The 13,613-nt window shown below is 43.8% G+C and overlaps 1 protein-coding gene across 1 annotated transcript in view; it reads left to right on the forward strand.

Annotated features, from left to right (window-relative positions):
* The window catches only part of LOC111961767 (cadherin-22), a 161,240-nt gene extending 153,823 nt beyond the window's left edge, over positions 1-7,417 (forward strand). Inside the window, exon 12 of the mRNA XM_023984292.2 lies at positions 5,611-7,417. Within this exon, the coding sequence (XP_023840060.1) occupies positions 5,611-6,128 (518 nt within the window). The 3' untranslated portion in view covers positions 6,129-7,417. The remainder of the gene's footprint in view (positions 1-5,610) is intronic.
* The last annotated feature ends 6,196 nt before the right edge of the window (positions 7,418-13,613 follow it).

The following is a 13,613-nucleotide window of genomic DNA, read 5'->3' on the forward strand; positions in this document are numbered from 1 at the left end:
TTTTTTTATATTTACTGAGTCACAAATTAATGAAACCGCCCTTCTGGTGAAATAAGTCAACTGTAAAGACACAATCTGGAGATAGGATCAAATTGAAGGATACAGATTTTTCGGGTAACATAGGATTAACTATGTTTACAACTGCCATTAATAAAGGAAAGACATCTGCTCTGGATGATCTGATGGGGGTCTATCAGGAGACAGAACAATGTTTTTGTTTTAAAACAGGAGAGAAGTAGACAAATATATACAGTATAGGGAATACAGGTATAAGTATGTGGCATATATGAGTAAATGGGAATAATTCAAAACAATGTGAATAATACAGTATAGGGACTGTACAGTCTACATCTACAGTTGTATCCTTCATTCATGAATGTCATGTATCTATGATTTGTTTTCTATTTTCTGTCACAATTTTCCATATTTTTCCTCCAACGAGTAACATTGCAGTCGGGCAACTCTCAACCCCCTTTCGTTAGCTTTTTTCCCCCAAGTGGATAGAACATACAATAGTTGGACTTTAGCGGAGGGGGAGCTGAATGGTGAGAGTGGGAGGCCTAGTAGAAAGAGGGTGGGAGGGGGGGGCTGCCCCAGCACTCACGTCTCCCTGGAACGACGCTCTTTAAATAGACAAGGCGTTCCAGACGTTCTCAGATACCAGCATTCACACACACAAAACTCTCAGCAGGAGTGCTAGGCGAGAGAAGATTTTGTATTGTCATCTTTGAAAGTTTAATGAGTCGCTTTAAATTCTTGCCTCATCAATACTGGCAAAACGTTCCTATTTTGGCTGCGGTAGAAACGAAAGCAGTGTACGTCGTTGTCAGTTTATTTTTTTTCTTACTTTGCTATAGTTGGGGATGTAGTTATAGTATAGTTATAGTATAGTTGAGGATGTGGTTATAGTTTCACATCTCGTTTGTTTTGAGTGATTGATGAACAGGCTGGGGTTTCAACCCAAATGGCACCCTATTCCAGGGCCCATAGTGCTCTGGTCATGTTGTTTACTAGAGAATAGGGTGCCATTTGGGATTTACCTTGGGTCATCCAGTATCTCTGAATCAGGGAGGGAGTATTGTTTTTAGGGTAGTTTTGATGTAATTTCTGTATTAACTTAAGCGTAGTAAGCTTCAAAAGGAACCTATATTTTATTAACTGGGGTTTTTACATCACTGCCTGGTATGGCAACTGCTCGGCCTCTGACCGCAAGGCACTACAGAGGGTAGTGCGAACGGCCCAGTACATCACTGGGGCCAAGCTTCCAGCCATCCAGGACCTCTATACCAGGCGGTGTCAGAGGAAGGCCCTAAAAATTGTCAAAGACTCCAGCCACCCAAGTCATAGACTGTTCTCTCTGCTACCGCACGGCAAGCGGTACTGCCGCCCCCCCCCCCCCCCCCCCCCCCCCTATTTTATATTGCTGCTACTCTCTGTTGTTATCATCTATGCATAGTCACTTTAATAACTCTACCTACATGTTCATATTACCTCAATTACCTCGACTATCCAGTGCCCCTGCACATTGACTCTGTACCGGTACCCCCCTTTATATAGTCTCGCTATTGTTATTTTACTGCTGCTCCTTAATTACTTGTTACTTTTATTTCTTGTTCTTATTCGTATTTATATATATTTTTTAAACTGCATTGTTGGTTAGGGGCTCGTAAGTAAGAATTTCACTGTAAGGTCTACACATGTTGTATTCGGCGCATGTGACTAATAAAATTTGATTTGATTTGATTTTAAACGCCTTTTGGCACTCAACCAAAACGTTAAGATGATGTACAAACCTGAAGCAGACAAGCAGTGGTTAAAAAGTATTGTGTTTTGTCGTACTATAGCTGTACCACCTCAAAGGGTAATTTAAATTCAGGAATTAAACAGACATTTTAATTCCAGTTTTCCCCAATGCATTTAAATGTCGAATTGGAATATCAGTGTACTTCCTAAATTAACTCAATTGAAATGGCACTTACCCTAAGGCTGCTATCTCAGTAATGTTCCTGTCTTCAAAAACTAGCTGTCCATAAAATTGCCCATTGTTTAGAGGAAAATTAGATATAAAGTATGATGTGGTATATGTTCGGTGAAGCAGGTGGTGAGTAGCCTAAGATGAAATTGAAAAAAACATTGATATCTGTCATCATTAAACTCCTATTTACTGTTTGCAGTGTAATTCTGCCAATACCTTGGCTGATTTTCACCCATTTGAAACGATCGCAGTTCAAGTGATGTCAGATACACACAAATTAATATAGACTGATTGATATTCATTGGTAGAACATGGAAACAACACCTATATTAAGTGGCTAGTGCTCCACGCAGCTCTAAGCCCACCGAGGTATTGCCAATTATAGTGGAGGTCCTGGGCTGGGAGAGAGCTGAGCTGAGCTGGGCTCAAGGGAATGAGAACGGACAGTGTGTGTTTAACAGCCACCTTGTGTGTTAATGGGCGATATGGATTGGAGCAAAACGACTGACTTACCTGTGTGTCGGCCTTGACTTCCCAACGATCCACCCACAGAACACACACAAAGAGTGCAAACACACACACACACACACACACACACAGCATACACAGAGAGCCTAGACTCACACACAGAACTCACAAACAAAATAACTCCCACCAACTCGCCCGTTGATCTGTTTGTGAGTGTGGTTGGGGGGATAACCCAGCTCTCCGGAGGTACCCAAGCACTGTATTAGATTGTGGCATGATGAGCGAAATGAAAACACATTTCTGCCTAATTAGCAACAAACAAACAATCCCTCCATCAGTTAATTTAGTGGGTGACGTGATGAATTCATTTTGGCGCGGCGAGGAATCTGCGCACATCCATACTAATTACGCCCCATCTGCTGTGATGAACTCCTTGGCTCATGTGGCTAGGCGCAGCCCAAGGGTAAATTGCCGTCTTGTCAGGACCGCTTATCGGAGCACTCTGTACACAGAGGAGCAGCCACATGTTGACAGGGCAGGTACAACATGTATGCAGGACATACCATAGGCTGTGCATTATGCCATGCATAACATGCAAAATGTAACTTTGGAGATGTGTTATGTTACCGTCGCTGTAACACTGCAAATAACAGTAACATTGAAAGATTGAATTCATATCTCTTTAACAAGAATGAAGCAGCCAATGTATTACGTCTGATTTTCCATTTCCACTAAGATAAAAATCATAATACTATACAACACACTGTAGTATCCCCCTCGATCATGTTGTGCTTACTATAGGATGTTGTAGTATACTGTAGAAAACTAAACTACAAACTGTAGTATTCCTTGATCATGTAGTGTTTACTTTGGAACATTGTTGTATACTGTGTAGAATACTATACTACACACTGTACTAACTCAAACACGTAGTGCTTACTTTAGAAGTTTTAGATCGATTGGGACTCCTAGCTAGCTTTACTGCTACCTGCTAGCTTTGTCGATGTTGTTTTGATTTGAACGGGCTGTCCTTGGGGAGCTCATGCCAGGAATTTCCTCTAAGGTTCCCCTCGATCGTGTATTGCTTACTATAGAATTGTGTAGTATACTGTAGAATAATATACTCCACACTGTAGTATCCCTTGAGTGATTGATTGTATTTGACCATTTAAAAACACAATACAACCACAAATTTGGATACGATGAATTTAGAAATTTGTTGAGAATAACTAAAAAAGTTTAATGTATATTTATTGTGGTCCTAGTTCAAACATGTTACACATTTACAACTAACTCACATGAAAAAATACTATAGTATACTATGGTCTAAATACTGTATTATTACTATATTTATATACTATAGTATTTAATGTAGTGTTTTTGCGGATATGACTATAGCATACTATAGTATTCATACTATAGTATTCATTTTTTGCAGACTTTACTGTAGTATTTACTGTAGTGTTTTTGCATGAATGCATGAATGTTGTATATAGTATTAACTGTAAGACAAGCATACCCATAACATGATGCAGCCACCACCATGCTTGAAAATAGAAATGGGTACACAGTGGTGTGTTGTGTTGGATTTGCCCCAAACATGACACTCTATTTTCATGACATAAAGGTCATTTATTTGACATTTTTTGTAGTTTCACTTCATTGCTTGGGTGTATTGATACTCCATCCAAAATTGAATTAATAACTTCATCATGTTCAAAGGGATATTCAATGAATACTTATTGGCTCAAGACATTTCAGCTTTTCCTTGTTAATTATTTTGTAAAACTTTCTAAAAACATAATTCCACTTTCACAATATGGGGTATTTATTGTAGGCCAGTGACACAAAATCTCAAATTAACCATTTAAAATTCACGCTGTAATACAACAAAATGTGGAAAAAGTCAAGGGGTGTGAATAGTATCTGAATGCACTGTTAATGAAAGTCATTAGCGAGCTGACCCCCTGATGGCCATCATCACATGCAGGATTAGTCTATGTTCAACGATGGAGGTGATAGCATATCAACCTCATGCCGCGTGGAACGGTAATGGCTTCAATCCCAATTATAATAGTAATGGTAATAGTAGTGACATACATATTAATTGTCATATTACTCCAAAATAGTCATGATCTACATTGTTTGAATATTCATGTCGTCATTATATTTTTATTTCCACATTTGATGAAGACTAGATTAGTGAAGATTAGTGTTGTTGTCATAGCGCTGACATTTAGTTTGGTAAGTGGTAGACAGGAAGTTTGAATTAATTAATCAATCGGAGCCCCTCCGGAATAACCATATGTCTGGAGAAGGGTGGCTACAGCTAAATGGTAGTTTTCTAATCAGGCAGTAATTAAAATAAGTAAGCTTGGATTAAAGCCCTGATTGATTTATTGGGATGGATACAGCTTTTGTTTTTCCTCCGCCTCATTAGACTATTAAGTGATCTATCTCAGTTGTTTTCCTTTTTAATTCAGACTTAATTTTTCTGTCATTAAACCCTCTGTTGGTGGACGCCAAAACAGTAGAGCTCTGCTCTAAGTTTCTGTCTGGTTCTAATGCAGCATGTCTCACTTGAATAAGTATTGATGAACAGATCAGCCTCTATTAAGCATTTGAAAACATATTTCTGGGCGAGCAATTAGGAATTTTGCTTCGGGCACCGGTGGAGAATCAATGCCCATGCATTGGAAATGTTACCCTTCATTATTTAAGCTTCAATTTGCTGTCTTTTTTGGGGTGAAATCAAAATTGGAAAACCAGAGATGGAAAAGGAAAGGGCAAACTTTGTGCTAATAAATACAAAAAAAGGCTGTTGTAATTTCATTAGCCACCCACCATTTGCACAATCCAATATTCTTCATTCATCTTGTGTTATTCCCCTTTGTGCTTGAGAGAATCTTTACAAAAGGGCAGATGTTTTTGTTCATTCGTATAATTCATTAGTCTTCGCTTCATGACGTGAAATTACTCTCTACCAGCTACTCTCTGAGAGTTTCTCCAAATGTTCACTGGCAACTCCAGATAATAATCCAGAGCTTTGGCTCACAACGTCTGCACAGCACAGACACACTTCCTAGGCTCTGACTTCCCCACTGTTGATGCGGCTAATCCCTAAACCCCTTAATCCCTAATCCCATGCTCTTTCTCCACCTCTGCAGTCCTGGTGCTGCTAATCCTGACCCTGAAGCGCCACCGCAAGGGCCAGAGCATGTCGGAGGATGAGGAGGACATGCGCGACAATGTCATCAAGTACAACGACGAGGGTGGCGGCGAGCAGGACACGCAGGCCTACGACATGAGTACCCTGCGCAACCTCTTTGACTTTCCAGAGGCCAAGAGTGGCTCGTCCGAGTCAGGCCCTGACCTACGCACGCTGCCCCAGTGGATTCAGGGGCGGATGAGTGGTGACGGCGGGGCGGCCGACTTCTCCCTCTTCAAGGGCTACATCCGCAAGAAGGTGGAGCAGACAGATGGCGACTTGTCGGTGCCGCCGTACGACTCATTCCAGACGTACGCCTTCGAGGGAAACAGCTCGCCGGCGCTCTCTCTCAGCTCCATCCACACCCTGTCCACCACATCCGAGCAGGATTTCTCCTACCTCAGCGACTGGGGGCCGCGCTTCAGGCAACTGGCGGGATACTATGCCCCGGGACATCCTGAGGAAGACGGCTCCTAGCGGTGTCCTCGGCCCAGACCCTTTCTCCTTTTCCATCCCCAGCACTGTATCAAGAGCCCAGTGTCAAAACTGTCCTAAAAAGCACTCCTCCAACTCCTTCAGAGCAACAGAACTGAATCCCCGTCAGTGTGAGTCGGAAATCAATTTGGTCAACAACAAAAAATCTTATTTCGAAACTTCAAGTTTGACTTTTTCAAAGAGAAACATTGAGTTTTCAAACGGTTTGAAACTTCATGGTGAAAGGTGGGCTGATTAAATGAGGGATTAAAGGAGGTGTTATCCATTCACTATTCCCTTTACAGTAAGGAACAAAGGAGTATGACGTAATACAATATAAGTGGTGCGCCACAGGTTACAATACAATTACATTTTACATTTGTTTCTGGGTATTTTCTGTCTGGAGTCAAAGACTGGTCCATTTTTAGCTTTGTGAGTGTGGAGGCTCTGAGGACATTCAGAGAGATGAACGTTATGAAACTCAGCAGGGGGTTAATATGTATATGTGATGAATATGTATTTATTTATGAACAAATATTGATGTATTTATTCCTTTTGTATTTATGTATTTATTTTGTCCATAATCACCGCACCACTTGTAACAATGGACATCCATGAAGGATGATACAGAAATATTTATTATGGTGAAAAAAACTTGAGGAGAGAAGAGCTTCTGTATAAGCACGTAGCAGAGGACTTCACAAAGGTGATATTTGGGTCACAAACAACTACAGTCTTGGAAATATTTGTATTTATTTTTTAGGAACACTTTTGTAAAATAAACGACAAGACTGGAAGACGGAGCGCGACTAAAAAGAAAAGGGTCAGAGAACAAAGGATGAGTCAATTCAGTGCAAAGATTGGTTTTGGTTTGATATGCTTTCACGTTATTGTAAAGATTTCTAAGGTGTTATGAAGGATGTGGAACATTATGTGTTAACTGGGTTTTTGCTTTGCTTTTTCACCGCCATTTAAAAGGCAATAAGGCACAATCCGCACAAGTGATTCAAGACTATACTGTATGAAATGACTGTGTTTTTTTCATGGAGTTGGGTATTTGTTCATTCCAGAATTTGTATGTGTGTGTCCAACTTGTTTTATATTCCAGAAGATTTGATTACTTTTGTTCTTTTGAGTCTATTTCACAGGGTGGATGAATATGTGGGGTGACAGGTACAGAAATAAGGGATGAGTAGATGGGATTCCTCCACCCAGTATCCAGAACCTATTTAATGTTGATCTTAAACTTGCAAATGTATGGAAAATAAAATCAATAAATATTTAATGATTTGTTTTGTAAAAAGACTGATGGCTTTTTCTCCACATTGTAAAAACTGAGATCTTTATGATCTAATGGATGTATTACATCTTATCTTACTAAGTCAATGTTTGAGAGTCACCACAGTATTGCTAGGATACAGTTTTATCTTATCGTAGTTGATCCAATACAGTGAAACTACCCTCATAATTACGGTGTGATGACACTTGTTTACTGAAGACTTGTTTCTTTTCAGGGAGCAATAATCCTGCATCCAGGAAGTGAATTGTGTAGCTTGGTTCCACTACAGTACAGTCACAATGTGTAGGTATAATTACTGCCGAGGATGGCTAGATGCAGATTAAGGGAATTCAGAGTATCTCCCTACTCCCAAACCCTTTAATTGTCATGGTCACCTGAGGACACTGAGGACACATATGGAGTTCAGTCTCATCTTTGTGGTCTGTGGTGGTGGCCAAGGTGGCCCACTCATAACATTTCTGGTTATGCTTCAAAGGAGTTGGAGGTTCATGGTGAGCTCAAAGTTGACTTTTCATATTCAAGTGTTGTCAGGACATTGGAAAGCGTTGGACAGTGTACATTCAGCTGACAGATCCCTATCCCTAATCTTAAAAACTTAACACTTATCCTAACACCACACTAACCCTAATTGTAAACGTGATCCTAATCTTAACCCTGAATTTAACCAATTCCTATTTTACCTTAAACTAATCTCAATCTCATGGCTGAATATCCACTTCCAAAATGTAATATATGTCTTTATTTCAAGGTCATTTTGATCAGTAAATATAATTATGATAATCAAATCTTCGGCTTGACTGTGAGCCAGAAGTATACTGAACAAAAATATAAACCAACATGTTAAGTGTTGGTCTTATGTGTTACAGGTTTTGTTTTTTCCATTTATGTTTGGAGTTTTAGCACGTTAGCACGTAGGGTGCACCAATTTGTGTCACCTTGTTAGTCGGTATGTGTTACATCTATGCTGGTTGCTATCTCATTAGTGGGAAGGGGTTCCACCTGTGCTGGCCCAGGTGCTATTTAATAATGGCTGGTCCAGTGCTCTAGTTGTTTTGAGAGATGTGGAGTGTTAACACCTTTAGTTGGCGCTCCCCATTTGATATCTAAAAGTACAATCCTTGATTTGATCTGATCTTCCCTGTTTTTGGTTTGCTCCACTTTTTGGTTTGCTTGCTGTCTAAGTTTGGTGTAGGTTTTTCTTTTGTTTGCCTCCTTAGTGGGTAAATTTAGTATGAGCTCATGGTGGGTGTCTTAGGTCCCAGTTGTTGCTGTGCAACTTTCAGTGGAGACCCCTATAGGAGTCTTTCAGAACTCCTCCTAAAACCCTACCTTTTGTTTTGGTTGTCAGTGACTCTTTGTTAGTTCCCCCTTCTGTTAGAGTGACGTTATTTCGTTTTCTTGTTTGGAAACAAAACATGTGTTTCATGAGCAGAAATAAAAGATGCCAGAAATGTTCTATATGCACAAAATATTGTTTCTCTATTTTGTGCAGAAATTTGTTTACATCCATGTTTGTGAGCATTTCTCCTTTGCCCAAAGAATCCATCCACCTGACAGGTGTGGCATATCAATAAGCTGATTAAACAGTATGATCATTACACAGGTACAGCTTGTGCTGGAGACAATAAAAGGTCACTCTAAAATGTGCAGTTTTGTCAACACAATGCCACAGATGCTTTGAGGGAGCGTGCAATTGGCATGCTGACTCCAGGAATGTCCACCAAAGCTGTTGCCAGATAATTGAATGTTCATTTCTCTACCATAAGCCACCCCCAGCGTTGTTTTAGAGAATTTGGCAGTACAACTGCAGACCACGTGTAACGCCTGCCCAGGACCTCCACATCCGGCTTTTTAATCTGCGGGATCGTCTGAGACCAGCCACCCGGACAGCTGATGAATCTGCGAGTTTGCACAACCAAAGATTTTCTGCACAAACTGTCAGAAAGCGTCTCAGGGAAGCTCATCTGCGTGCTTGTCGTCCTCACTAGGGTCTTGACCTGACTGCAGTTCAGTGTCGTAACCGCCTTCAGTGGGCAAATGCTCACCTTCGATGGCTGCTGGAGAAGTGTGCTCTTCATGGATTCATCTCGGTTTCAACTGTACTGGGAAGATGGCATTGTGTGGGCGAGCGGTTTGCTGATGTCAGAGTGGGGTTATGGTAAGGGTTATGGTAAGGGCAGGCATAAGCTACGGAAAAAGCACACAATTGCATTTTAGCGATTGCAATTTGAATGCACAGCAATACCATGATGAGATCCTGAGACCCATTCATCTGCCGCCGTCACCTCATGTTTCAGCATGATAATGCACGGCCCCATGTCGCAAGGATCTGTATACAATTCCTGGAAGCTGAAAATGTCCCCATGGCCTGCATACTCACCAGACATGTCACCCATTGAGCATGTTTGGGATGCTATGGATCATGTATGACAGTGTTTCAGTTCCCGCCAATATCCAGCAACTTTGCACAGCCATTGAAGAGTGGGACAACATTCCACAGGCCACAATCAACAGCCTGATCAACTCTATTTGAAGGAGATGTGTCGCGCTGCATGATCCAAATGGTAGTCGCACCAGATACTGACTGGCTTTCTGATCCACACCCCTACTTTTTTTTAAAGGTATCTGTGACCGACCAATGTATATCTGTATTCCCAGTCATGTAAAATCCATAGATTAGGGCCTAATTTATTTATTTCAATTGACTGAGTTCCATATGTGACTTGAAATATGCATAAGAACAGATAAGATAAATGGAACCATATGTGGTCAGGTCTAATCGTGATGTAGGGAGATGGCCCATCTATTATTAATCATAGCTCCAAGACGACAGCACCAGATGATGTGATGTCATAGCCTAGAATCCTCTAGACTGTTTCCTATGAACACCGGGCCATTAGTCATAGGAGAGGAGACGGGGTTGTTCTGTGTTCTTAATGAATTCCTCAGAGAAATGTCAGAAGTATACTTCCGTATGACTAATCCAATGGAGAAGGTTAAAGAGTAAGCACTGCCGAAGGGAGAATCTCCGTTTTTCCCAGGACTCCTGGTCAGTCCACTCTCCACCCATAAATGAGCGTCTTTACTGAGGTAGCAGCGGCCATTTTTCAGTAACGGGCTGTACATTCAAACATATTCATGTGTTGTAATAAATCAACGATTTTCCCCCGTAGTCCAAGTGCAACATGAGGTACCTTCATTTGTTATGAGCACGGATGAAAGGTGATTGACAGTGCTCTGGGGGATTTCTGTGGTGACATTAAAGTCCCCCTCTTTTCTCATTGGAATTGATAATGACAGTTGATAAAGCATTGTGGAAATATGAATGTACCGTAGAACATATTCATCAAAAATAGGCCTAAAGTCTGGGCAGCCTTATTTACTATTTGAAGGCAAATGAAAAATAAAGGTGATTTGAAAGAGGAAAAACAAACCACCAATGTCTTCACTTGTGTTGTGAAATGCAAGACTTGGCAAAACCTGATGCCAGGTTGCAGGCATATAGGCAGATAGAGTTATGCACAACACAGTTCATTTAGATTATTTAGAATTGGGAATATAACTGTAATGCCCGGGGTGTAGTGGATGAAGGAGTCAGACGCAGGAGACAGAGTTCAGAGTAGCGTTCCAATTTTAATCCCAACACGGGTGAAACACGACCCTACTCTAAAAGTAATGCTCCACCACAATAAAGTGAGAACACAAAATCACAAGATAACACGTACACGAACCGGGACACACAAGAATGTACTACATGTACACACAACAATCCCGCACACCCAGCAGGCCGGGCTGCTGGGTAATAAAGCCCCACTAATCACCCTAACCACAAACAGGTGTAACCACTAAACAAAAAGGGAGGGGGAGGAAAAGTCAGTAGCAGCTAGTAGGCCGGTGACGACGACCGCCGAGCGCCACCCGAACAGGAAGGGGAGCCACCTTCGGTGGGAGTCGTTACAGTACCCCCCCCCCCCGACGCGCGGCTCCCGCAGCGCGCCGACACCGGCCTCGAGGACGACCCGGAGGGCGAGGCGCAGGGCGATCCGGATGGAGGCGATGGTAATCCCTCAACATCGATGGATCCAAAATGTCCCCCACCGGTACCCAGCACCTCTCCTCCAGACCGTACCCCTCCCAGTCCACGAGGTACTGCAGACCCCTCGATGTCTAGAGGGGGAGGAGGGACCTCCGGTACCTCACCGTCCTGCAGGGGACCAGCTACCACCGGCCTGAGGAGAGACACGTGAAACGAGGGGTTAATACGATAATAGGAAGGGAGTTGTAATCGATAACACACCTCGTTTATTCTCCTCAGGACTTTGAAGGGCCCTACACACTGCGGACCCAGCTTCCGGCAGGGCAAGCGGAGGGGCAGGTTTCGGGTCGAGAGCCAGACCCTGTCCCCCGGTACAAACACGGGGGCCTCACTGCGGTGGCGGTCAGCRCTCCTCTTCTGCCGTCCACTAGCTTGTTGRAGWRAYTCCTGGACGGCCCTCCATGTCTCCTTGGARCGCTGCACCCATTCCTCCACCGCAGGAGCCTCGGTCTGGCTCAGATGCCATGGTGCCAGGACCGGCTGGTACCCCAATACACACTGAAAGGGGGACATGTTAGTAGAGGAGTGGCGTAGTGAGTTCTGGGCCATTTCGGCCCAGGGAATGTATCTCGCCCACTCCCCTGGTCGGTCCTGGCAATATGACCGCAGAAACCTACCCACCTCCTGGTTCACTCTCTACCTGCCCATTACTCTTAGGGTGATAACCGGAGGTAAGGCTGACCGAGACCCCCAAACGCTCCATAAACACCTTCCATACTCTGGACGTCAACTGGGGGCCCCGATCAGAAACGATGTCCTCCAGCACCCCGTAGTGCCGGAAGACGTGGGTGAATAATGCCTCCGCAGTCTGCAGGGCTGTAGGAATACCGGGCAACGGGAGGAGACGGCAGGACTTAGAGAACCGATTCACAATCACCAGAACCGTAGTATTCCCTTGAGACGGGGGAAGGTCGGTCAGGAAATCTACGGATAGATGTGACCAAGGCCGTTGTGGAACGGGGAGGGGTTGTAACTTCCCTCTAGGAAGGTGCCTAGGAGCCTTACTCTGAGCGCATACCGAACAGGAGGAGACATAAAACCCAACGTCCCTAGCCAAAGTAGGCCACCAATACCTCCCCCGAAGGCTCCCCACTGTCCTCCTCACCCCAGGGTGACCCGAGGAGGGTAGGACGTCCCCCACAGGGTCCCCCACATCATAGTTACGCTCCGCTGGGCTGAGCTTCTTAGAGAAGAAAGCGCAGGGGTGGAGTTTGTGGCGTACCCGAGCGCTGTGATAGCACGGCACCTACCCCAGCCTCGGACGCGTCCACCTCCACTATGAATGCTAGAGAGGGGTCCGGATGCGCCAACACGGGCGCATCCGTGAACAGCGCTTTCAACCTGTTGAAAGCTCCGTCCGCTTTTGCTGACCACTGCAAACGCACCGGACCCCCCTTTAGCAGTGAGGTAATGGGAGCTGCTACCTGGCCAAAACCCCGGATAAACCTCCGGTAGTAGTTGGCAAAACCCAAAAACCGCTGCACCTCTTTTACCGTGGTCGGAGTCGGCCAATTACGCACGGCCTTAATGCGGTCACCCTCCATCACCACCCCCGAGGTGGAAATGCGATAACCCAGAAAGGAGACGGCTCGTTTGGAGAACACACACTTCTCAGCCTTGACATATAGGTCATGCTCAAGCAGTCTACCAAGCACTTTGCGTACCAGAGACACATGCGCGGCGTGAGTGGCTGAGTAGATCAGAATGTCATCGATATAAACAACCACTCCCTGCCCGTGCAGGTCCCTGAGAATATCGTCTACAAAGGATTGGAAAACGCGGCTGGAGCAAGTTCTTTTAAAGCCCATATGGCATGACCAGTACTGCATAAGGCCCGATGTGGTAAAATGCGGTTTCCCACTCTTCTCCTGTCCGGAATATCCGGTACCAGCAACGCGCTCCCTGAGATCCGCAGTTTTGTGAGAACTGCCGCTCCGCTGAAGATGATTCCATTGCCGTAGCAATGAGAGGAGTGGTAAATAAAACCCCACTGTGACGGCATTTAGACCTCTATAATGCAATACACCGACGCAAACCCCCTCCTTTCTCTCGACAAAAAAGAACCAGGAGACGGGTAGATGGAGGACCGAGA

This window comes from Salvelinus sp. IW2-2015, linkage group LG1 (assembly GCF_002910315.2).
Source record: "Salvelinus sp. IW2-2015 linkage group LG1, ASM291031v2, whole genome shotgun sequence".
In the NCBI taxonomy this organism is placed as follows: domain Eukaryota; kingdom Metazoa; phylum Chordata; class Actinopteri; order Salmoniformes; family Salmonidae; genus Salvelinus; species Salvelinus sp. IW2-2015.